Source organism: Canis lupus, chromosome 17, assembly GCF_003254725.2.
Source record: "Canis lupus dingo isolate Sandy chromosome 17, ASM325472v2, whole genome shotgun sequence".
NCBI classification, from domain to species: domain Eukaryota; kingdom Metazoa; phylum Chordata; class Mammalia; order Carnivora; family Canidae; genus Canis; species Canis lupus.
In genome coordinates this window covers 32,120,240-32,144,964 of record NC_064259.1, presented here as the reverse complement: position 1 = coordinate 32,144,964, position 24,725 = coordinate 32,120,240, and the positions used below count along the sequence as shown (strand labels likewise).

General features: G+C 38.2%; 1 protein-coding gene across 20 annotated transcripts in view; it reads left to right on the top strand.

Moving 5' to 3' along the window:
- Window positions 1-24,725, top strand: part of SLC8A1 (solute carrier family 8 member A1) — a 376,683-nt gene that overhangs the window by 293,173 nt on the left and 58,785 nt on the right. For 7 of the 20 annotated variants that reach the window (XM_025454073.3, XM_049095818.1, XM_025454079.3 and 4 more), the window contains 4 exons: window positions 16,811-16,917; window positions 20,103-20,123; window positions 20,557-20,574; window positions 20,687-20,701. In XM_025454073.3, the coding sequence (XP_025309858.1) occupies window positions 16,811-16,917; window positions 20,103-20,123; window positions 20,557-20,574; window positions 20,687-20,701 (161 nt within the window). Of the gene's footprint in view, window positions 1-16,810; window positions 16,918-17,447; window positions 17,552-20,102; window positions 20,124-20,556; window positions 20,575-20,686; window positions 20,702-24,725 lie in introns of all 20 variants that reach the window. The other 13 variants (XM_049095819.1, XM_025454063.3, XM_049095820.1 and 10 more) reach the window with 7 other exon arrangements.

Sequence of the window (24,725 nt, the reverse complement as noted above, 5' to 3'; positions counted from 1 at the left end):
AGAAGATTGTGCCCATGTGACTTAGTATTTCTTCTGACCCTAAGCCCTCTTTCCTGGTTGGTCTCCGGTCAAGCCTCCTCCACCAACACGACCACCAAAACAGGAGCCCAACAGCACCTCACACTTCTTCTTTTTTTTTTTTTATTTTTTTTAAGATTTCATTTATTTATTCATGAAAGACACAGAGAGAAAGGGAAGCAGAGACACAGGCAGAGGAAGAAGCAGGCTCCTCGTGGACAGCCCAATGTGGGACTCGATCCCAGGTGTCTAGGGCCAGGCCCTGGGCTGAAGGTGGCGCTAAACCGCTGAGCCACCAGGACTGCCGGCACCTCACACTCCTCATGCCTTTTCATTTCTCTGTTATTTGCACCAAGTTTGTTTGTTTTTACTGTTTTTGAGCCTTCGCTGTATTTCTGCTTGGCAAAAGTCTACTTCTCCTTCAAGACCCAGTCCAGTTATTCCTGCTACTTGTGAAGTTCCCCACCTTCTGAGCTCCATCTGCGCAAAGCTTTGACTTATATGTTGCACATAAGGTAATATAGGTAACCTTTGGTTTACATGCCTATCACCCCACTGAGCTGTGGATTCATATTCTTCTTTCTATTCCTGACACCTAACACGGGCCTGACACATAGCTGGATACTAAGTAAAGGTCTGTGGAATGGCTGGACAGAATAACATGCCATAGGAATCTAAAGTGCCTGATAACCTCATTTGGCCCTTCATAGTGAGGTCCAAGTCATGAGCGTGAATCACCTACACACTGTCCATTTTGTTCACTCCCATGGCCAAACCTACACTGAGGAGCCTGTCTTTTCATGTCAGAAATATGTGGGCTGCTTTTTACCAAGAAATCTCAGAGATCTTGATAGAGCAATGCAAACTCAAGTACAAATGTGTGACAATAAGAATAGCTGTGTCATCACAAATGTCTATGAAGCAAATACCGTAGGCTGGCACTGTGCTCACTATCATGAGGAACACATGTGATGTACTTAGTGGTATTCTGGCCCTTGGCAGCTGGGTTGCTATTGAGTACTGATGGCTTGGACAAAAGATTTTACATTATTGGGGCTCTGAAGACCCAGAACTGTGTTTTTATGGATTCTTTTCAATTTACCACCACCTTCACTAAGCTTTGAATATCAATATTAGGAAGTCTGACCTCATGAAAGTAATTTAGTTAAAAGTATGGAGAGGATTTTGATTATTCTAGAGACTCAAAGATGACTGAATAGAAAAAAGTATTCAGGCCCTATGAACGGTATTCCAAGACAGCAAGTTGATATAGAGAGGAAAATCCATAAATAAACTTTTCTGGCCTAATTAGTACAAAATAGTAAAAAAAATTCTTACTTCTACTGAATTAGTAGGATTTATTCAGGATAGATGGACCAATCCAAGAGATGTACTCTTATGTCTCCCTTATTTCTCTATTTTTTTAAATATACCATATATTATAATTAATATGAGTTAAAACTAGTTCTACCTGATAAAAGTTAGAAGTGTTAAAATCCAATAGGACAGTATCATAATACATACATAACAAAGTATTAGCTCATGTTCTAGCAGTCAATTTTATCTGCTGCTATAATTTCCAAGTTTTAATGATATAAACATAAAATATAACTCTGAAAGGAGATCCACGGATAGGTGTCAGATATTACTGCCTTACCATTCACACAGTAAGCTGTTATTTTCCAAAATGAATATTGCAAGATTAATATTAATACCCTATACATATTTTAGAGTGGACCTGAGGAAGCCATAACAGAAAGATGGCTGGAATTGAAAGACCGCAGCTTGCTCAGTTGTGAAATGAGAAGGTGAAGCTAGATAGTAATCATAAAAGCACCTTACATTTGAAAATGCTTCAAGTGCAAAAGGTTCATGCATATAGAGTATTTCATTTGTTTTTCATGTCAGCCCTGGGAGGTTCTCACTTTACATTTGCTGAAATTGAAATTTGGAAAGGGAAAGTGAATTGACCAAGGTCATGCTGCTAAGAGCTGTTACATTTTATATTTACAGCTCACAGCTATAAATATGTCAATGCTGCAAGTGCCAGTCTAGATAGCCTATGTCCCCTCTACCTACCAGATTTTTTGAACAAGAGTGCAGACTTTCTAGAGAATTTGTCAAATAGAACAAATCATAACAACAATAACCCTTACCTGTAAGATTACATCTGGGTCAAAAGCTGAAATAATGGTGAGGGTTTTCTTTTTTTATTTTTTAATTATGATAGTCAGAGAGAGAGAGAGAGAGAGATGCAGAGACACAGGCAGAGGGAGAAGCAGGCTCCATGCACTGGGAGCTCGACATGGGATTCGATCCCGGGTCTCCAGGATCGCACCCTGGGCCAAAGGCAGGCGCTAAACCGCTGCGCCACCCAGGGATCCCGGGTTTGCTTTTTGAGCACTAACTGTGAACATTATACAATCCATTACAAAATAAAAAATTTAAAGGCCTACTTACAGATTTCCTCCTAAAATCAATGTGCACTTTGAATGCATCTCATCAGAACCCCTGTAATTAATCTAAGAACTGCTCACCAAGTACTTACTCACTGCATTTGGTCTAGTGGTTCAGTTTTGCTAAACAAGGCATTATTTGAGTTCTGTAAACCTGTTCTAACTGGGGAAAACTTCCATTACGAACAAAAAACATAAAAGGGAAAAAGGCAAAACACATTTCCAGTTCAAAGCCAATAAACTCTATTTTGCTTTTGGTTAATTCTGATTTTAAGCTTTAAATTGCCGGCTTCAATAGGAGGCTAAATTGTCTTCTTGCTGACTTTTTCTTGCGATGATTACCTATAAAGTGCCTTGGGTCCCTTCTGTTAAGAATATGAGCTCCGAAGTGATAACCATTCAGAGCAGTTTTAAACCAAGTGGAGTACCTGAAAGAGATTTAAGCATCCAAATAAGTGCTACCCTGAAAAGTTCAGCAAGAGTCCACAGCCAGTGAATCATTGTGTTTTGCAGAGAGTGGAAAGCAGGAGCACAAAGCAGGGAGCATATCAAGGCCCTTGATATTTTGCTGGTAATAATTTTTGATTCACCATTTATATCACTTTTAATTTTTGCCTGGTTGAATTAGACACCACAGGAGTATTTTACATAGAGGCACACTATTCAGAGCATGTGTGGCTCACTACATTGCTGAAAGCTAATTCCTTCCATAATTACTCTTTTTGAATTAAGGAAATGGGGTTCCTTTAAAATTGAACTATAGGCTTTAACTGGAAAAAAATTACACCTGATTATTGAGCATCCTCATCTCGGTACCAGTAGATCTTTAGGTTCCTTATCTAGTGGCCAATAGAGGTACACCTGTGACTCTGGTGGAAGGAGGAAAGAGACAAGAGGAAAAGGCAGAGATTGTCAGCTGCTAAACATGTTGGCCCAGGACTCTGGTGGAAGAAGGAAAGAAACAAAAGAAAAGGCCGAGATTGTCAGCTGATAAACTTGAGGTAGAAATAAGGCTCTTGGTGGGTTTTGATTTCTTCTTCCTTTAGTGTTTCTGTGGATGTTGCAGACTTTCCATGTCTGAGGCCCACACAGCCATCCTTCCTAGAGGAAGTCCATATTTCTAAGGTATGGGCCATTTGATTTATAAAGCATTCATCAGCATGACAGCGATAAAAAGGCAGGGAGTTAACAAAGACAATTACGCATTTCCCTCTGTTATCAGCACCGGTTTTTACTTCATTAGAAAGAGGAGGGAAGGAAAGGTTTTCTCCAGAGGGATGAGTTGGATGCCAGCAACACTAGAGGAGAAAAACACTAGGATAATAGCCGAGTAAACACGGACCAGATGTGGGCTGAAAGTCTGGAGATGAATGTTAATCCCGACTCTGCTGCCTCGCTGTGAGGTGTTGGCCAATGTCAGTGAGTCTGTTTGCTCACCTGTATGGGGGGAGCTGAAGAGGGTGATTTCTGTGATCCAGGACTGGGAGGTTGTGCTTCTCGGCTAGAGGGTGGGGTATTTGTGAAGGTAAGCTCTGAATTTGACTAGAAAAGGACTCATGCTATTTTGATGACAAACAGGAGTGGGTGATTGGGAGAAGGGCATAATCGTGGGTATTTGTGGATGATTTAGCATGAGGAATTATTTGTTATGGAATGAACAGGAGCTTAGTGAGGTAGCCAGAATGGCCTTCTAAGGAAACAACATTGGCAGAGGATTCCTGAAAGAATTTTCCAGCAAAACTAGTCAGACGGTTAGTAATGACTGAGAAGAGAATTTCCCCATTTAAAAACTGATGTACAAATTTTCTACAGGGCAGGATTCCAACAACAACTTCAAAAAAGGCTAACAGAAGATGGACCTGAGGAAGGTCACCAGCTAGGGTAGGAGTCCAGAGGGGACCCAAACATGGAAGGAAGATTATAGGGAAAACAAACCTTTACCTCTAACAGAAGTGATCCCAAGTAGTGCATCCGTAGGAAAGTATCAAAAGTTCATGACTTTTTGGCTTGTTTTATTTATTTCCCCCTATAAAGTATAGATCAGTGTAGATGGATAGGGACAGCAAAGACAAAAACAATGGCCCACAATCCATTCATGCTAAACCTGAGTTAATTACACTGTTGTAAAGACATTTCGTGGTCTATCTTGTGCTGTTCTAAAGTAAAGGATTAAAAATTTTTGTGCCACAGGAGATGTTCACAATACAACATTAAGTGAAAAATCATGACACCCAATTTTATTGATACACAAATGCAATATGGTGCAAATTCTGTAGTTGTGTGTTTAAAAAGCTAAATGCAAACATTTTTAAATGTTAAATAGTGATCTCTAATGGTAACCTTATGGATGATTTTTGTTTTTCTTAATTTCTGCCTTTTTCAAACTCTCAACAATGAGCAAGGATTACTTTAGTAGGCAGGAAAAGCAATTTAAGAGAAATAACACAAATTATTGGAAAGCAATTCATATTATTTTCATTGCATTTAGTGAAAAAGAGCCCGAAATATAGGCTTGCTGATATTTTACATGAACAAGGACAGAATTCTGCTCAGAATCCAGGATTTTTTTTCTAGATTATCAGGAAAAGCAAAAGCCACTGAAATTTTGATTTTTTTTAAAAAAGGACCACATTATTGATTGATTATATCTATAATATAGATATTATATCTGTATAGGATACAGATATAATTATTCCATTTTTATAGAGGAGAAAACTAATGCATAGATTAAGCCACTTGCAGAAGTTATAGGCCATTCATTCTCAAAAGTCCCAGTTCCTGTGTGACACAGTATCTATCATGGTCATAATAGAAATAGCTAATATTCATTTAGCACTTAATATATGCCAGGCTCCATGATAAGCGTTTTGTATGTATTATCACAATTACTGTTTGTAGCAATCAGATGAGATAAATACCATCATTTCAACCACTTTACAGAGCAGAAGCTTGAGCCTTAGAAAGAATAAATAACTCACACAGGTGCAGCTAGTAAATGGCAGGGGGAGAATTTTGCAACCTGATTCCCTTTCTTAAGAAAGCATTTTAGGAGGTCATTTTCTCTACCTGTATCATAAAATCACTAGAGCCATGCATGGTCAAGGTCAAAGAGTCCTTAATAATTAATTAGTCTTAATAATTATGTTAATTATGGAAATAAACGAACATTGGAATAGTTTAATAGACTTCTTGGAGAGCTTCTTACATGACACCCTCAGGATATACAAATCTGAGCCCAACCTACATTTCTATTATACCCTACTTAGTAGGTAGTCAATAAATATAATTATTTGTTATTTTTTAAATTTTTTGTAAACCGTATTGTGAAATGCAAACCTAAAATCAAAACATATTTATAAAATATATAGTATGAACACGTAAGGATTGATGGCTTAATCTAATGTGAAATAGCAGTAAAATATTAGATATGTAACAGAAATGCAAAATATAAAAATCAGCAACAATTCACTAATTATTGATTTAGTTTGGATTTGTTCAAGAAAATATCTGATATCTTGTCTTTTAGAGTATTTCATATGAATGCATGCAGAGAGAGATTGATTTGCCATCGAATGTTTTGCGGCCATGGAGAAAGGAAGGGAAAGAAGGAAAAGAGAGAAAGAATGTGAATTTAAAAAACTGAAGAAAAAGCCTGGCTCTATTTCTTGGTGTTCTATTTTTAAAGCTTGCCTCTCTCGGATAGAGATGCTTTCAGCATACACTATCTGCTGTTCTGTAACATTCTAGGAGTGAAATCTTTCTACTGTCTTCCAGGGATACTCTACTTTGAACAAAGAATCTTGACAAAGGAGGAAGGTCCAAAGGCAGAAATAATCTCTGGAGAGCATTCAGTAACAACCCCAAAATTTCTAAAATCCAATATGAAGAGAGCTTTTGAAAAGGATGGGAAAACAAAAGTTTCTTAGCAATTCGACAGCATCAATTCCACTTAATTCCAAATTCCTATAAAGGGCAGGGGAAAAATGAGGACTTCACAGAAGCTTCTAAAACTGAACCAAAGATGTTTGTATTCAGTTTAAAGAACAGATGCTTGGTGCCACAAACCATTCAATGTTATTCTCACCTTTGAGGGGTTTGTCAAAACAACATTTTCTAGAGAATTGGGGGCCTTTTTCATTCCCTTAAGGAATGCAGTGAAGATCTCAGATTATAGACAGTTATGTAGTCCTGACAAGTGAAGGGAGCAGTTTCAATATGAAGGGAACCCTCCACCATTTGGTTAAAAGTCTCTCTATCATGGAACTTGCACAATGCCAATAAACAATTTTTAAAAATCTAGACAAAAATCTGTATTCAGCATGATGTCCAATGCTTGATCCACTTTATTTTTCACTAAGTTGACAAATTGTCTCAGCATGCACATTTAGGTAACAAACCCAGGACCTTTATGATTCTACCCTCCTTAAGACTGAACTTTATTGACTGCAGAGAAGTGAGGCAATGGTAAGGTATCGATTTTATATATCACAAAGTTATGGTCACTTTTTAACACATTCATATCATTTTTCTCTTAAACATTCACTCATGTGGTTTTCACACTAGCCTGCCATCATAGAAGAGAACCTTGGGGTATACTAGAATTGTTAGCATATTCTTTATTGGAACAATAACTCTAGGATCCCTGCAGTGTTTCTTAAGTGGTCAACCAGCATGTCTTCTAGGAACAGGAAGGTAGCTCACAGCTTTTGCTTTTGAGACTAAATCTGCCAATGCTAAAAGGAGAGACACCAAAAATGAATTACATTTGTTCCTATTTTGCATTTGGAAAAAAAAATACATTGGTGGCCTTTCTGTTATGAAAGTAAGCAGAAGAAAATGAAATAGACCAAGGTTTTATTGGAAAACCCCCACTCCAGTGCTCTGTAAAATTTTCCTGGTATTCCCAGGAAACAGCAGGATTTGGGCTGTCCTTGTCTCTTGCCTTGTTTGAACCAATCATTTCAATTACCACTTGATAATGCAGAGATCAAAGCATAGATGACAAGGTCTCCTGGAGAATTACTTTGGTTTAGCTACTTTAGCAACTCTCTACCTCAGAGTCTATTTAAATTACAGAATTGCACTATCCCTGTTCTTCAGGTTCTGCATCATCATAGGAGCTCCAGGAAAAGCATGATTTCACACCCCTCCTCATAACTAGTTGATGTAGTATAAGGGGACCCGGCAGAGCTGTGACTGATAAACCGAACAGTAACCCTTGTGCCCCCTTGCTTCTCTGAATTTAGGGCTCTGTTCTTGGGTAGCCCATCATATGGGGTGTGATCCCAAGCTTCATATGAGAGTGAATTTGAGCATATGACCCATCATCCCATCAAATATTTCCTGACCACCACCTCCACCATCTGCTAACTGCTCCTTTTGGTGCCTGGGTAAATAGGCAAGTAATGGTAGTCCACTCCTTTTCAACTAGTAATAACAGCTGTTCCTAATATTTTAGAGTCCTTTGCAAAATTATTTGGCATGCATTGTATTATTCGATCATTGCCGCAACCTATGAGGTTGTATCATCTACAGTTGATGACTGATGACACCTAAGATTTGATAATCACAATCATGGTGAAGTGAGTTTTATTATCCCCACTTGATAGACGATAATACTAATGTTTACAAAGATGCCAGAACTGGTCCAAATCCCTCAGCTAGAAAATGGCAGAATCAAGATAAGAACCTAGGTAATCTGCATCCCAGTCTGATGCTCCTGATGGGTTATCAAAGGAAATAACAGACTGAGCCATGTATTGCCTGGCCCCTCCTCAATGACCCAACTTAACATGGGACGTTGAGCAAATTCCCAAGAGAATCCATGCCTAACGTTTCTCCTAAGTAAAAAATGATGGGAAAATGTTATTGAAAATAATATAAATAGCAGCCGCTTTTATCTGATTTGGAATATTCATTGGACAGGGGAGTTGATTTGTGTCGCTTAAGGAAAATGAGAATACATGCATGGGTTGTCTCTGACCCTTTCTTTCCCTAATCCCAAATCCCCAAATCACCCATCAAATCAATTTTTAAAGGGGAAAAAAAAAAAGCTGAAATGTGCTAGGAACTTAAACCAAGGAATATAAAGGCAATCCATAGTGAGCCCATCTTTCCTTGTAGGCAGAGAAATCAATGCCAATGAGGGTGTTGGGTAATGCTGGAGGTGATGCAAACAGAGCTGTGGACTCTGTGAAGGGCAGCAGCACGACCTAGGATCACAGTCCTCACCTTTTCTTTCTAAATAAATGCCATGAAGGAAATGCCACTTCTGACATTTCCATAACATTCTGTACTTTGGGGAAAAGAAACCAGCCAAGGAAGCCAGGCCTGAGGCAAGAGCCGCCAGAAATGCTTAGCATGTTAAAGTACCGCATCAATAGTTCTTAGTCCTGGAGGGATGAATTCTGTGGGGAACCTGGGGATGGACTGAGGACAAGTGGAGCTGACAGGCTGAGCCATGGCACTTAGCTTTGAGGCCCATGGCTCCCCTTGTCTGTGACATGTGGCACTCGGTGTTCTATTTGGCAGGACCAGCAAAATTTGAAACTCCATACTGAAAAGCCTAACTGTTCTTACCACCTTTTCTCACCCAAGAAACAGTTCTTTCTGAGGAGTAGGATTTATGCTGAACTTGCTTTAAAAAAAAAAAAATAACAGCTTTATTAAGATATAATTCACATATCATAGATTCACTTAATTAAAATATGTGATTCGATGAGTTTTAGTGTATTTTCACAATTGTTTAACTATTGGTATAGTCAATTGTAGAACATTTTCTTTCTTTCTTTTTAAAGATTTTATTATTTATTCATGAGAGACACAGAGAGAGAGGCAGAGACATAGGTAGAGGGAGAAGCAGGCTTCTTGTGCGAAGTCGGTTACGGGACTCGATCCCCGGGATTGTACCCTGACCCAAAGGTAGACACTCAACTGCTGAGCCACCCGGGGGTCCCTGTAGAACATTTTCAACCCCCTCCAAAGGAAAACCAATAGCTATTGATCATCAGCACTCACTTACCCCCCAACCCTCAGCCCTGGGTAACCACTAATCTACTTCCTGTTCCTATGGATTTTCCGGACTTTTCATAGATTATATAATATGTGAACTTTTGTGTCTGGCTTCATTCAATGTAATGTTTTCAAGGTTCATCCATGTTGTAGTGTAAGGAAAGAAAAATAATTTTCCCTCTACCTTTCAGAATTCTTGGCTAAGGTCATGTAATAAAAGAGATATACAAGAGAAAAAAAAAACAAATTCATTAACATGTATATCCCATGTATACATGAGGGACACCCAGAGTCTACTTGAGATTCTCCCTCTCTCCTTCTGACCCTCCAGCTATGTTCTATCTATTCTAAAATAAATAAATAAAAATTTTTTTTCTGTCTTTTAAATGTAGACTTAAAGACCATCTTAGCAGGGAAAGGGGGAAGGGATAAAGGTCTCTTCGGGGAAAGTAAATGATTTTTAGGAAAGATGAAGAGACCCATAGAAGAACAGATGGGAGGTATGATGGTTTGTGAAAAAGTTTGTCAGGATGCTGCAACTATTTCTAGTCTCCTCTCTTGTGATAATGGCTGATGACACTCCCAGGAAGGGGATCTATGACAAGCGAGTTCCTTTCGGACTGTCTTCAGGCAGATAGGGGAGTTCAGAGAAAAGCTCTCCCTGCATCTGCTATTTTTCAGGTGCCTATATCTCCACATTATCAAAATGTCAAAGTGCCATATCCTGGGGTGGCATGTCCTGCTACCTTTTCGTAGCATGTGTCAAAATTTCATTTGTTTTTATTTTTTTTTTTTAAAGATTTTATTTTTTAATTCTTATTTATTTATGATAGTCACAGAGAGAGAGAGAGAGAGAGAGAGGCAGAGACATAGGCAGAGGGAGAAGCAGGCTCCATGCACCGGGAGCCCGACGTGGGATTCGATCCCGGGTCTCCAGGATCGCGCCCTAGGCCAAAGGCAGGCGCCAAACCGCTGCGCCACCCAGGGATCCCTGTTTTTATTGTTGAATGATATTCTATTGTGTAGCTAAGACCACTTTATGTTCATTCATTAGTTGATGGATATTTAGGTTGTTTCCACTTTGGGGCTCTCATGAATAATGCTGCCATGAATCTTCATGTATAAGTTTTTGTGTGGACATATGTTTTTAAATCTCTTGAGTATGTACCTAGAAGTAGAATTGCTGGATCATATGATCCCTCTAAATTCAAATTTCTGAGGAACTGCTAGGTTTTTCCAAAGCAGTTGCAGCATTTTACATTCTTGCCAGCAGCGTGAGAGTTCTAATCTCTCTATATTCTCTACAAATCTTGTTATTATCTTTTTCATTCTAGCCCCTTAGTGGGTTTGAATTGGTATCTCATTGTGGCTTTCATTTGCATTTCCCCATAACTAATGATGTTGAGCATCTCTTCATATACATATTGGCCATTTGTTGATTTTCTTTGGAGAAGTGTCTAGTCAGATCCTTAGCCCATTTTTAAGTTGGTTTGTTTTGAGTAATAGTTTATCTTGAAGTTTTTAACATCAGGTGTACTGGGGATAAAATTTCAAATTTGCTTCACCAGCTGACATCACTCTGTGATGAGAGAAGTTGCCATATCTTTTCCCTTCATATGTGATGGATCCTGGGTCATTTCTTTCTTGAGTCTAAATGTGGTGGCCCTGAGGAAAGTTTTCAGTTCCACAAAAGTGGTCTTTCACTGGCATGGCTGAGAAGCTCTCTGAGAGTGGAGATGTGAGCACTCTCTTCTTTTTTTTTTTTTTTTTTTTTGGAAGAGCACTCTCTTCTGTGGCAATTGAAATCCATAGTTTTTCGACTCTCCAAATAGAATTTCCATTGTGTAAAAGCTTATCACCAGACTTCCTATCACTTTGTTGGGAAGGAAATCACTCTTGCAGCAGTGTAAACTCTGCTGTCAATGTTTTCTCACCTATACTATTAAGGTAACCTGGGGGGACCAGCATTTCCTCAGAGGAGAAAACAATTTTAAATACTCTATGTAATCCAGAAAAGAACCCTGGTGAAGAACAAAGCAAAATGTTTCTACCATGTTCCAGTCTAGATTGATAATTATATCTGAAATTTAGTTTTGACTCTTTCTGACAATTTTATCTATTTAATACATTCTTTTAAACATCAGGCATACATTCTTACTCTCCTTTAGTTAGTTGCCAGTCCCTGCTGCATATTGGAACAACCTGAAAACCTTTTAAAAACTATATTCATCTTGGGGCCCCGCAACCAGAGAGTTTGATTTCACTGCTTTCTAGTGGGTCCAGCCTTACATGCAAAATTTGCAAAACTCCACATGTGATTCTAATATGCAGACAGTTCCAAAACACAAGCCCAGGTTTTACCAACCTCTTAATTCATTATCTGATTTAATTAAAAAAACACATGCTTCTAGATCCTCTCTAGACCATGCTTCTCAAACTTGAACATGCATAGTATCATATGAGTATCTTGTTAATATGTAGATCTGATATAGAGGGTCTGGGGTGAATCCTAGGACTCTGCAGTTCTAATAAGCCCCTTCCTCCCACCTCCCCGTGAGGCTGAGGCTACTGGTGGTGGCTCTCAGAATTGGTGAGCCCCTACATATTCATGGCACTTTTCAATTACTTCTCACCACTGTCTCAAGGATTCACCTTTTTAGAACAGCCATCATCATATAGATGTGCTCCTCTCCTTTTAAAAACAGAGTTGAAATTCTATTGCTAATCTAGGTAGTCCTTGTTAACATAAAACAATAAACCTTTATATTAATTTAAAATAATGATCCAGATCCTTTAAAGTGGTCATAAAGATACTGCACAGCTGAATGAATAAGGAAACTGTGCATCATATAATTGAAGGTTTCCGTCTTTGGAACCAGTTACAGGAGACTCACTTTGTGACCTCAGAAGTTATTTGACTTCTCCGAGTCATTGTTTCCTCTGTGAATATAAGTAGCAGAAGTTACTTCTAGGGCTGTTATGAACCACAGGTGAATTAAGAAATGTAAAGTGCTCAGAGGTCCATGGAGAGTTTAATTAGTCCTAAAGAGAGTTTAATTTTTTAAATAATAATTCTTAAAACAGCCATTGCAGTATCTAAATATGTTAACTCCTCACTAAAATCTTTTGCATGAGGATTTAAAAGGAGAGTTTCTTCTTCTCTTTAACCTTCCAAACTCATTTTTTCCTCACTTCTCCCAACAGCAAGGGCAGTCTTGAGAAAAAGAAACCACAGGAGGACAAATCGAGGCTGCAATAGAAAAAGAAGTCCTGATGTTACTTTGGCTTACTGAGGAGAGATCAGTATATATGTTAAAGAGATTTTGTGGGTTTTTTTTTTTTTTACCTCCACTAATAAAGTCACCTCTTTCTTTCCTTTACCACCATCCACCTGAGTCACCACCAGACATATGAACTCCTTGGTAGAATGTTGGAAGGTGTTCAGATCTTTTGAGACCCATCAGATAAGAAAGCGACTGAGAAGTCAAGTGTAGATGTTGGTTTAGTATAACCAAAGAAAAAGCACTGCAAAAAAAAAAAATAGAAAGGAATGACCAGTATTTTTCCAATAAATAAATTGATCTTTTTAAATCAAATCCCTTTTTTTCCCTAGAAATGGAACAAAGATATATTTCCATAAAAATTTTGGCCATATTGAGAAATTACTTAGTGTTACTATAAGATTTGTAACTACTTTGCTGGTTTCCAGAAAACATACTGTTCAACTTTAGAGAGATGTTTCAAAAATCAAGTGAAAACTTCTCACTACCTTCTTCATAATTATGGTAGTTGAAAATCGCATGACATCAGTTTTTCTATTTGTTCCTTATTGGGGCTGTAAGAGTGCAAGAGTTGCCATTGGATGAAGGGCTATGTCTATCTGACTGTTCTCTTGTTTTGGTTAACCTGTCAATCTAAAGAAATAAAACTTCACTGTGTCCTGTTGATAAAGAGAACAAAAGAACAGCCAACATGAATCTATGTTCTCAGGGAAAGAGAGTCCTTGTGACAGAGCAAAAGCCCCATGAATATAGGATTGGTGTGGCAATGTGGGAGGGGCAAGGGTAGCGGGGGAGAGGGTACAAATGGTAGGGCCCTTAAAGTCCCTTCAATCCTTGACATTCTATACTCAGTGCAGAATTGTGAGGAACAGAGGTGTGCTTCTGCTGATTATCAAACTAGTATAACTGGAGTCCTCACCAAATGTGCCCCATCTCCTGTAATTTCCCATGTGATGGAAGAAGTGGCATTAGACTTTGGGAAGTGAGCAAGAGACAGCCTAAGGATATTTCCTTTAAAAATTACATTGGTTAATTTCACCTTTGATACCTTTGCTGAGGAGAGAAGCCAAAGGTGAACATTAGCAATCGCTTCTGATTTTTCCCTCTCTTGATTCAAAGGGCTAATTCTTAAGGATTGACTTCATCCTGTCTCTTTAAATTGACTGAAAGTTCCTTTAATAAGCAAGTCTCCTATTAATAGTTTTACTATGCAAGAGCACCAAAATCAATTTACAATTTAATGGCTTCTCCTGTCAAGGACACTGCTGATAGTATTATTAATGATTTTCAAATAATACGCCATTATGCAAATCCCATCTATTTTAGGTGTCTTTGCCAGGCACCTACAGAGGTACTGGTTCCTTTTTTCTTCTTTGATATTCCAGTGTCACGGTTATCAAATATGGAATCTCTAAGGATTATGATCCAATAAACAATAAATAATCTAAAGATAAAATTTCAGTGCTTATCTTATTATACAAACAAATTGTGTGGGGCTTCATATTTCTGACACTCATCAGCTACTCAGAGTGTAGAAAATAAAGCTATTAAGACAATAGAGGATTGGATTTGCCAAGAATAAGAAACAATGTTATTTGGTTGTTTCTATTTATTTCTGAATGTGTGGTCATGTTGCTCTTTGGGAGTAAAACAGGTAAGCCTTTTCTAAACAAAGGCTCACCCTGTTAGCCAGGCTACTCCAACCATCTCTCCTGCACTCTATGTATGCAATCTAATAAAATATGTGATGAGATACAGGAGGGGTTGGGGGTACAAGATGGAGATAAAGAAGTCAAATGTTTTTAGGTAATATAAGTAAGAGCATTGCAACATGAAATCCATCTTAATGTACCCTATCATGAAGTGCCTTGATAACAAGTATTGGGTCATGATGTCCACAAGATGGTAGCATGGCCCAGCCATTCTAATGCCCATCAATACTTTTCCACACTTGGTCTAATGGCTGATTGCTTTAGGAGAGATGTACAACTATAGTTTATAAGACAGGAAGATAGAAATCAATATCCCAAATGCATAAGTTTGATGACAAAGAGGATATACTTTTGGCAGGTTTCTGTAGAGTAAATTTGATTTCATTTATTTATTTGTTTGTTTATTTAAAGATTTAAAAAAAAATAAAGATTTTATTTATTCATGACACAGAGAGAGAGAGAGAGAGGCAGAGACACAGGTAGAGGGAGAAGGAGGCTCCATGCAGGGAGCCTAATGTGGGACTCGATCCCGGGACTCCAGGATCATGCCCTGGGCCCAAGGCAGGTGCTAAACTGCTGAGCCACCCGGATCCCTGATTTCATTTATAATGTCAAATTCATTTCTGAAATAAAGAGCACATGTATCATTTCTTACATCTTCATTTATATGAAACTTGATGGCTTTGATCAATAATTTAAAATTTAAGGGAAAAAAGGGTACCTGGGTGGCTCAGTCAGTTAAATGTCTGACTCTGGATTTTGGCTCAGATCATAATCTCAGGGTCATGAGATCAAGCCCCACATTGGGCTCTATGGTCAGCTTAAGATGTGCTCTCCTTTTCCCCAAGCCCCTCTCCCTCTCTTAAAAAAAAAAAAAATTGCAAACTAATTTCTTTCTAGAAGACCTAGAAAATTTCACCAAAACTAAATAATGTCCATGACTTTAAAACTATGTGTCTATGTAAACTGATTGTTTCAAAAACTTTAGTCAGAAATGTTCTTGGCCAGTGTTCCCAGAAAAAAAAATTTTCAAGGGCAAACAAGTGTTTTGGGGCCTCTGAGTAAGTGGTAATATAGGAAGTAATTAAGCCCTTATTACTTAGAAGGTGACATTATTAGATTTATTTTCAGAGTCATCAGGCTTATGGGAAATTGAGATTTGTGTAATATTTGCATTTGTCGTACTGTCTACCAGTCACTCACAACCAGAGGACCCTAAGGCTAGAAGCGCTAATGAATAGATTATGGGAAAATTTTTAGCTAAATGCCTTGCTGTATGGGTGAAGTTGGAAAGTAGTGTAAATAGTATATTTTGTCAAAGTTGAAACTCAGCTTTGGAGGGATGAAAATAACTATAACATCATGACTCCACACCCCCCACCTTTCAAAACAGCTCTTGGGAGCCCTCAGCTTTCATCTTTATAAAGGCAAATAAAATATGAACATCTTCCCCTTGTGATCTAGGTGGAAAATCTGCCAGCCTGAATTAAGAGTTTGATTCTAGGACATTGGGTGGGACAAGATAAAAGAGTTTGATTTTATTTTGGTTTATTTTTTTATTTTTATTTATTTTTTAAATTTATTCATGAGAGACACAGAGAGAGAGAGAGAGAGACAGAGAGAGAGAGAGGCAGAGACACAGGCAGAGGGAGAAGCAGGTTCCATGCAGGGAACCCAATGTGGGACTCGATCCCTGGTCTCCAGGATCACGCCCTGGGCCAAAGTCGGTGCTAAACAGCTGAGCCACCCAGGCTGCCGTGATTTTATTTTGTGATGGTCTTATACATTTATTACTTTAATAAATTTGTAATTTTATTACAAAAATATTACATTTGGAAATACAGTAAAGCAGAATGAAGGCAAAAAAAAAAAAAAAAAAAGACCCATAAGCCTATCACTCACAGGTAACCTCTGTTGATATTTTGATCTGATTTAATGATTTGTTCTAAAGGAGTGAATTCCAGGGCACAGCTCAGAGAATCCTACAGTTTAAGGCATTTACTAAATAAATATATTTTTTCTTTTCTTATTATTGTGATCTGTGTTCTTCTGCTTTTCCTTCTCATGATGATGATGAACCTCTCAGTCATGACCTGTGTGCTATATATTTTCTAAAATCATTCCATGACCTTGGGCAGGGGTACGTTGGGTAACCTCTCGGTCCTTCAGACCTACCCCATACCCATTCTGGAAGAACAAAGTCACAGTACAGACGTTTCTCAGTTGCCGTTTGGAAGTGCAGCTCGTTAACCTTGCTTTCCTCTTCTCTATGTCCCTTCTCTTCTCTTTCCTCTTCCCCTTGTACGTCAATTTCTATTCTTCTCTGTTTCAGCAAAACAATATCAGTCAAGGTAATTGATGATGAGGAGTATGAGAAAAACAAGACCTTCTTCCTTGAGATTGGAGAGCCCCGCCTGGTGGAGATGAGTGAGAAGAAAGGTGGGGGAGCTGCTCCAGGGCTGAGCCCAACAGCTTCTGCTGGCCTGTGCCACCCCTGGATGCCTGCACTCTTCAGACATGACTCACAACACACACATCCCTCCGCCTATGTAACAGGGCATAGATCTCGCCCCAGGGCCACTGTGGGCTCCATCGGCCACTTGGGCCACTCTGCACATTGCAGGTCCAAGATAGGAATTTTCAACACAGCCAATCAGGCCTCCATTTCTGGGAAAGGTGGTGCTAATACTCGCCATGCCAAAATGAAGCCAACTTTCTGATTTCTCTTCCTAAGTTGGGGTGCTTCCTGACACCAAATGGAAGCAGGAAGAATGTGCAAAAGTGGTGAATGAGAAGACCTCACAGGGGGCCAGCTGAGAGTAGCCATGATGCCCTATTACATACTTCTGGAGGTCCATGTGTTGCCAGTTCTCCCTGCATAACATCACAGTAACATGCAGCTTGGTGAACACCTAGCATGAGCGTGTGACTCCAACCATTTGTTTTGCCTTTGTCTTGTGTTCCCACAGGAAGATCATTACCATTAGAATATTTGACCGTGAGGAATATGAGAAAGAGTGCAGTTTCTCCCTTGTGCTTGAGGAACCAAAATGGATAAGAAGAGGAATGAAAGGTGTGAGAGTATACAAAGACATACCAGCGAGAAATTGTACTCTTCTCTCTCCGTGTCTCCTACTCTCACACTTAACTCTCTCCTCTTCCTCGGCTCCAAGTACTATCCTTCATTTCCTTTGAAGCTTTAACAGTTTCATCTCCCTTCCCTAATCCACAAGTGCACCCAGCAATGCCCATTTTCTTCAAGAAATGCCCACTAACGTTGATTGAAACCAGATTTAAGAAATACATGAGGGATTTCTGTAATTCAGAAGGAATGATCTAAAAGCATGATTTCTGTGTTCAGTTATTTACTACTCAGGGATCATTCTAGAATATTCTTCCAACTTCTAAATCTCCCTTTGAATGTTAGTGATAAAGACTACTTAATACCTATGAGTAGTGACAGAGGAGTCAAATGGCAGCTAATAGGAACTTTCAGAAGAATTCAATAATTATGCTTCTTTAGACAATCCAGTTTTCAAATAATATATATTTAATAGAACAAAGATCCTAGGAGAGTAGTGTTATCCACATTCTAGCATTCATTTTGGCCTACGATATTTTATACCATCAAATATGACATTTCAAAGGGACCAGATGTAGCAAACTATAGTCCTACAAATCTTCTTTAGTAGGAATGATATGTTCCTTCAGGAAGAATTTAGCCCTTGCTTATGGCCTAGCCAGCCTTATGCTCCAAAATGTTTTGGTCCTTATAGAATTGACAAATTTCTAACATGCATAGTTAAAAAAAGAAAAAAAATAAACGGCAGTGTCCTTACAACTAGATTTCTTTTTAGTTGATTTGTACTTATATATTTTAAGGACAATATTTGAACAAAGAAGCCAATTTCTTTTCCTCTTTGACTTATTCCTATTTTCTATGGCCTATTTTTGATAAGGAAGGACAAGAATTTTATACCACCCTTAAAGATAATTTTTTATGTTGAATTATTACAAAGGCTTCCTACAATTATCCTCTAATAGTGGCCATTTTAAAGAGATTATGTAATTATATGTAAAATGGGCATACTACACATGAATAGCTCTTACTCATTGCATCTGAACAATTGATGACTAGCATAGAAGTTGATCAGATGGACCACTTTGTAAAAAATTTAGACTTTTACATGTAAGGAAAAATGTCAAAATATAGGACTAATTCCTATATTGACACAACATTTGGGGGAATTTAATCTCACATTTGTAAGAAACTCACTGATGGACTTCAGAGTCCATCAGAAAAAAAAAAAGAAAAGAAATGTATGTCTCTGACCTACTCATGTCATAAATGGTAACAGGAGCCTTTTGGAATGATGGAGAAAGGAGCACTGGGGACCCATTTTAATGCAGCCTGTTTCATATGTTTCTTAGGCAGTAGGCAGAAGAAAAAGACACTTTAGAAAACCGAGTTGATTTCTTACAAAGCTGGGATCAAAAGTGCCTTATTAATATACAGGAAAAAAGCACTTCTAAATGTATTCCTCCAAAACACTCTTTTTTATATAAAGGAAGAGTATCTTGGATATGGCTCTTTCAATTGTCATTTTAGTAAAATATGCCCCCATGTAAAAGCAAATTAAAATTCCTTGATAGCACTATGTGGTTCACACCCTCCAAGTGGTTTCTTGGAACTACAAATAAAATACTAACTTCTTTTATAAAGTATCCTCTAATGCCACTACCATTAGCAGCAAAATGGGGCTGAAAACATAATTGTAGCATTTCCCTCCACATCTACTGAAGAAATTTATATAATATGTTTAGCTGGGAAGCTTTCACCAAAATAAAGTGCTACTGTATACCCTGGGTTTAAAGCACCTAACCTGGAAGACAAATTATGGATGTCTTCTCCTCTAGCCTGCCTTGTCAGTGTCCATGGATCTATGTGTCCACAAGAAGTATAGTGGTTGTCCAGTTATAATATGCAGAAGTCATAGATAAGGACACACAAATAAGTGCTAATTCCTGGGACTCAAGTTTTGAGGATTTAAGAAACATTACTTGAGGGCCAAGGAATACCATACAAAATAGAACCTCCAGATCTTGGGCCAAAGTCCCCTTCAGGCAGGGCAGCCAAAATGGAGTTTCCTGAGATGTTTTATCTGTTTTCATTGAACAAAAGGTATAACACCTGAGATCCTGGATGATTTAAGACTTCCATATGTTGAAGTCAGTAACTCCTGGGCAATGTTTAATGAGGAAGACTCACTCAAATGAGGTTAAGATTAACTTCATAAAACGTTTCTACTCTATTGGTAAACTAGATAGATATACATACTATATGTAAACATATATAGTAGAAATGTTTTATTAAATGCCAAAAAATAAGAGATGAGGTGAATTGTATACATATATATCAGTCACACACATTAAAAAAAATCAGTGTTGGGATTGTTTATTGGAAAATTCCCATTGTCACATTTCCTTGGGATGCACCCATGTTAGCAGTGGCTTCCTACCACTGGAATCAAATCTGCCTGGATTTCTTTCTGCTGATATTCCTCTTACTTTCATTATTCATCTGGTCTCTTATTCTGTGTTGTCTTTGTCTGTTTCCTTCACAGCCCTGTTATTGAATGAGCTTGGTAAGCATTTCATTTCTTCCATTTCCTTTCCATTTCTCTGGGTGATTTTCCATGAATGTCAGGTGATACAGTAGTTTTCTGACTTTTATTTCTATTGATTTACTAGCAAGATTGTTGTTTAGGGCCATTACCTCATTTTTGTGTAGGTTAGATAGCTTATATTCCATTTTTAGTTTATACAATCTTTTTTAAAAACCAGTGATTGCTCAGGGATGCACAAGAATTAAATTTGTGCACTAAATCCCATTAATCTTAAAAGAATGAGTAGTGATTAGATCATGAATGAATATTTTCAGATCTTTCATAATTGTAAATATTATCTGGCAAGTTTTTGTATCTTGGATGGGTGGTCAGGCAGTCCAATGTCACAGGTATTTGTTATTTAGCATGTAAGTTAAATAAATTGTAACATTTATTCTTTTTTCTTTTTTAGGTGGCTTCACAATAACAGGTAGGAATTTTTAAAGCTAATGACGTCAATTTTTGTTTTGCTTTCTGTTTTTGCCATATGTTGTTTACATTTTTAAAAATCATTTCTCATTTTTTATTTTCTTTTAATGAAGGAAAATACCTGTATGGTAAGACAGTTTTTTTTTTTTAAATGTTCTTCATTTCCCCCAAATGCCTTTAAAAAATCAAACCAAAACCACATTTTACGTAACCTACCTTAACATTTAGCTGTGGCACATGGTGTGCTTTTGCTGATTTTACACATTTAACATTTTACACATTAACTGTGTGTTGTATTTATGTACAAACAAATTTGTATGGAGAACCTGTAATTGTTCACATTTTGATACTGGTCTATTTGTAAATATCCATATAGCACTGATGATGTGTGGCATATTCGGCTATATGCTTCAGAGCACCAGACTAAATAAGACAATTGCTGGCCTCAAGGAAACTTAGCAACTGACATCCAGGACTGTTCCATGGCCCAAACTTCAGCTCCTAATAATACATGATGTGCTGTTGACAGGGAACAGAGCAGTCCCTTCCCCTCATCCCAGGACACCAATCTGAGCCCCTTTGGGAAATTCAAGCATTATTAACATGAGCACTTGAAGTGCATTACAAAGTGCTCTATACAAACCCAAGATGCCACTCAAAAAGTTTAAAACTCTTAAATTCATACTGGTATCCAGCCTGTGTAAGTCACAATACTTAGTACAACTCTAAAGTTATTTTCTTGTGTACAGAAGGAGGTGTCTCCTTACAGTTTCCTCTCTTTTGACACTAAGTATTTTCCCATTCTTTCAGAATCATCTATGCAGATTTAGAGAGAGAAATATCAAATGGCAGGGGTAATGTGTCTGAAGCTGCAGGTTGACGATATCTCTAAAGACATCCTAATGGCCACGGCATTTTCTGATATATTGTGGAGATATCACTTCTGTAATTATTTTTTTCTGAAATCAGCTGAACGAAAATATTTAAGGAAGGAAATGCTCCTTAAAATTCCAATTTTTGCAAATGCCGTGGTAGGGAAGTTGAGGGTTAATTAAACCACTGTTCTTGTAAATTCATTATTAGGTAGTTCCAACATGCTTCTGTCCAAAGTAGAACTTTCTGAATAAGAGCAATTTCACAGGGGCTCTTTTCTCTCCAGTGTTTCTCTCCCAACACCACATGTAATGGCAAAATGATCCACACTCTCTCAGAGACATGCAAATTGAAAAGGATGAAAATGTTAACAGGACAAGCCCTAGTAGAGGATTTTTAAAATCTGAACCAGCTGAAGCTCTCTCCCAGGTCAAATCTCCCTGATTGTGCACTGCTGAAGATGCTATTTTTAAACATAATGCAGGAATTTATATTTATTTTAAAAATTGTTATCTTCTTTTTCTCATCCCATCATTTTAACTCACTGAAGCCTTCTTGGAAATATTCTATTCCTGGCACCCAATAAGTTGGTTATCCTTGTGAGATTTGAGGGAGGTGGAAATTGGGCAAAGCAGCCTTCATGGCTTCTGAAGTAATTAGAAAGAAAAAAGCTAAACATTGTAGAAATATTGTAGTGTCTAGCAGCATCTTCAGCACTATGCAGCCTGATAATGAGATCTTCACTAAAAATCTTTGGCTATAGAAAGCCTTGTTAAAATGCATTGATGTATTTAGATATTTTCCTGTTTTCCTTATTGAATATGTCAGAATTTTGCTTTTAGGGCCTTCCTTCCACATCACTTGAAGTATCTTCCCTTTTAAGTATCTAGGTAATAACAGAATCCTAGTTTTATTTTCTCAGAAACTGTTCATATCATGTTTTAGAATATCTGTCCAGTCGTGTCCAACATTTCCTGCTGTGGACATATCTTGCATTTGAGAGAACAGAATCACTTCCTCCAAATATTTCTATCATTTCATATACTTAGTTCGTTAAGTTCTTTCTTAATGGCTTCAATTTGAAATAACAGCTTTTCTATTGTTGCCATCTCTTCCCAACACTTGAAATTGATACAGTTAGAACAAGATAATGTTCTAAAGCTCTCTGGGAATTTCTACATTGGCCTGTTCTTCTCACTGTGTATGACCCTTCTTCTCCCAGTCCAGGTCAGAAAGCCTGGGATCCACTCTATATATACAGATGCCCTGGGGAAGTTTCTAAAACTTAGGTCTACACAGTGAAAAGCAGCTTTAAGTCTAAAGAACTTTTCTTTGAAGTCAATTTGAAGCTTTGAAGTCAAGGCTTTGAGATGTAGGGGCAATAGAGAAGAATTAATCTAGCCCTTGGACACTGCCTGCAGCTTTTATGTGGTCTTGTGCAGCTAAGTGTGAAAATCTAAATTTGAAGCAGGATATATGGAAATTGAAAAAGTCATTTGGTCCACAGCCCAATATATTTCAGAGATTTCATTAGTTGTGGACATTAAGTGCTGGAGGTGATTTTGGAATTTGCAAATCTTTGCGTGTTGCTCCTAGACCTTGCCTCGTTGAAAGGCCCTGTTGGAACCTCTGACCTCATTGTCCCTTGCCCTTTTAGCCATATAACATAATAACCCCCTATACATTATAGCTTGTTAGAGTTTGTAAAGCATTTCTTATTCATTATATAATTTAATCTTCAGCCTTGCAGAGTAAGATTTTACTGTTCTCACTTATAGGGAGGAAATGAAGGTTGAAAGTGATTAATCAATCTACCCCCACATAACCCATCTAGGGTTCTGGCCCTCTGACTTTAAGTCCACAGCCATTTGATGTCTTTCATGTCCTCCCTTTCAATCTCTTTATTCCTACCTCTATCTTAACCCGTTGGCAATCCAAAGTCCAGATATGTCCTATTAATGCCATCAGTGTGAATTCCAGTCAAATGAAACATGTAGGGGGGGCCCCAAAGGGGAAAACTAGAGCCCATTAATTTGGATTGTTTAATAAAATTAAGTATTCTGGTTCAATCTGTTTGTCTAATTCCCCAAACAGGTAGTCATAGAGTTTAAATTTTTTTAAAGATTTGATTTATTTATTCATGAGAGACGAGAGAGAGACAGAGAGACAGAGAGAGAGAGAGAGATGCAGAGACACAGGCAGAGGGAGAAGCAGGCTCCATGCAGGGAGCCTGATGTGGGACTCAATCCCGGGACTCCAGGATCACTCCCTGGGCCGAAGGCAGGCACTTAACCACTGAGCCACCCAGGGATCCCCCATAAAGTTATAAATTAAAAATCAATATAGTTCTTTAAAGGTTGCTCTCCCAAATATATTATGGTCATCATATAGATTTAACAAGGTCCATGGCCGTTTAAGAAAGCCAAAGTATGAAAATTCTGAGAGTTTAAGACATTTCAATCACTACAGTACCTAAGGTAGAGGAACAAATCCTTTTTAACTTTGGCTTCATTTACAATTGAGGAAACTGAGTCTCAGAGAAGAGAAATGCTTTCCCCAAATTTAGATGGCAAGCATATGGCAGAGTTGGCACCAAGTCCCAGTCTCACAATTCTCAGCTTAGTTCTAGAAGCCAGCAGCAGGTAGATTTGGCAGCCAGCTGAGCCAGGAGTTTAATGAAGACTCTCGGCCTAAGTACCCCCACAGTTACTGTGATGATAGCATACCCTTGCAACACCTACAGTATATTAAACATTCTCCTGTTCGGACTGCTCAGGAAATAAATAAGCATGTTCCCAGATGCTATGTTACTCAACCCTCAAACAAACCTGTGATACTGATGGAGCAGGTACTACTATCCCCATTTACAGGTGGGAAAACTGGGGAAATGGCCTGCTCAAGGCCATGTCATTGGCACCAATAGGCTTCCAAACCAGGTTACCTGTCATTGTACTAAGTGCTTTCCGTTGTTTCATGATGCCTCTAGAAGCAATAACTTGAAGGACAAGAATACTCCACTTCAGATGCCTGCAGGAATCTAGCTGCATCCCCTCCCAAGGAGTATGTGGCTCATTCACATAATCTGGTTTGACTCATAGAACACTTGACCCATTTATTTGCTCACTTCTGCAGCCTCCATAGGAGTGGCCTCTAACTACTCAAACCCCAAACTAACACTGCTTGTGATATGTGCATCTGGGTGTGATGTTTAGCTTACTAATTCCACAAAGCTCTGGTGGTAAACCAACACAGTCCATCCTGCTGATTTTCTGCCTATCC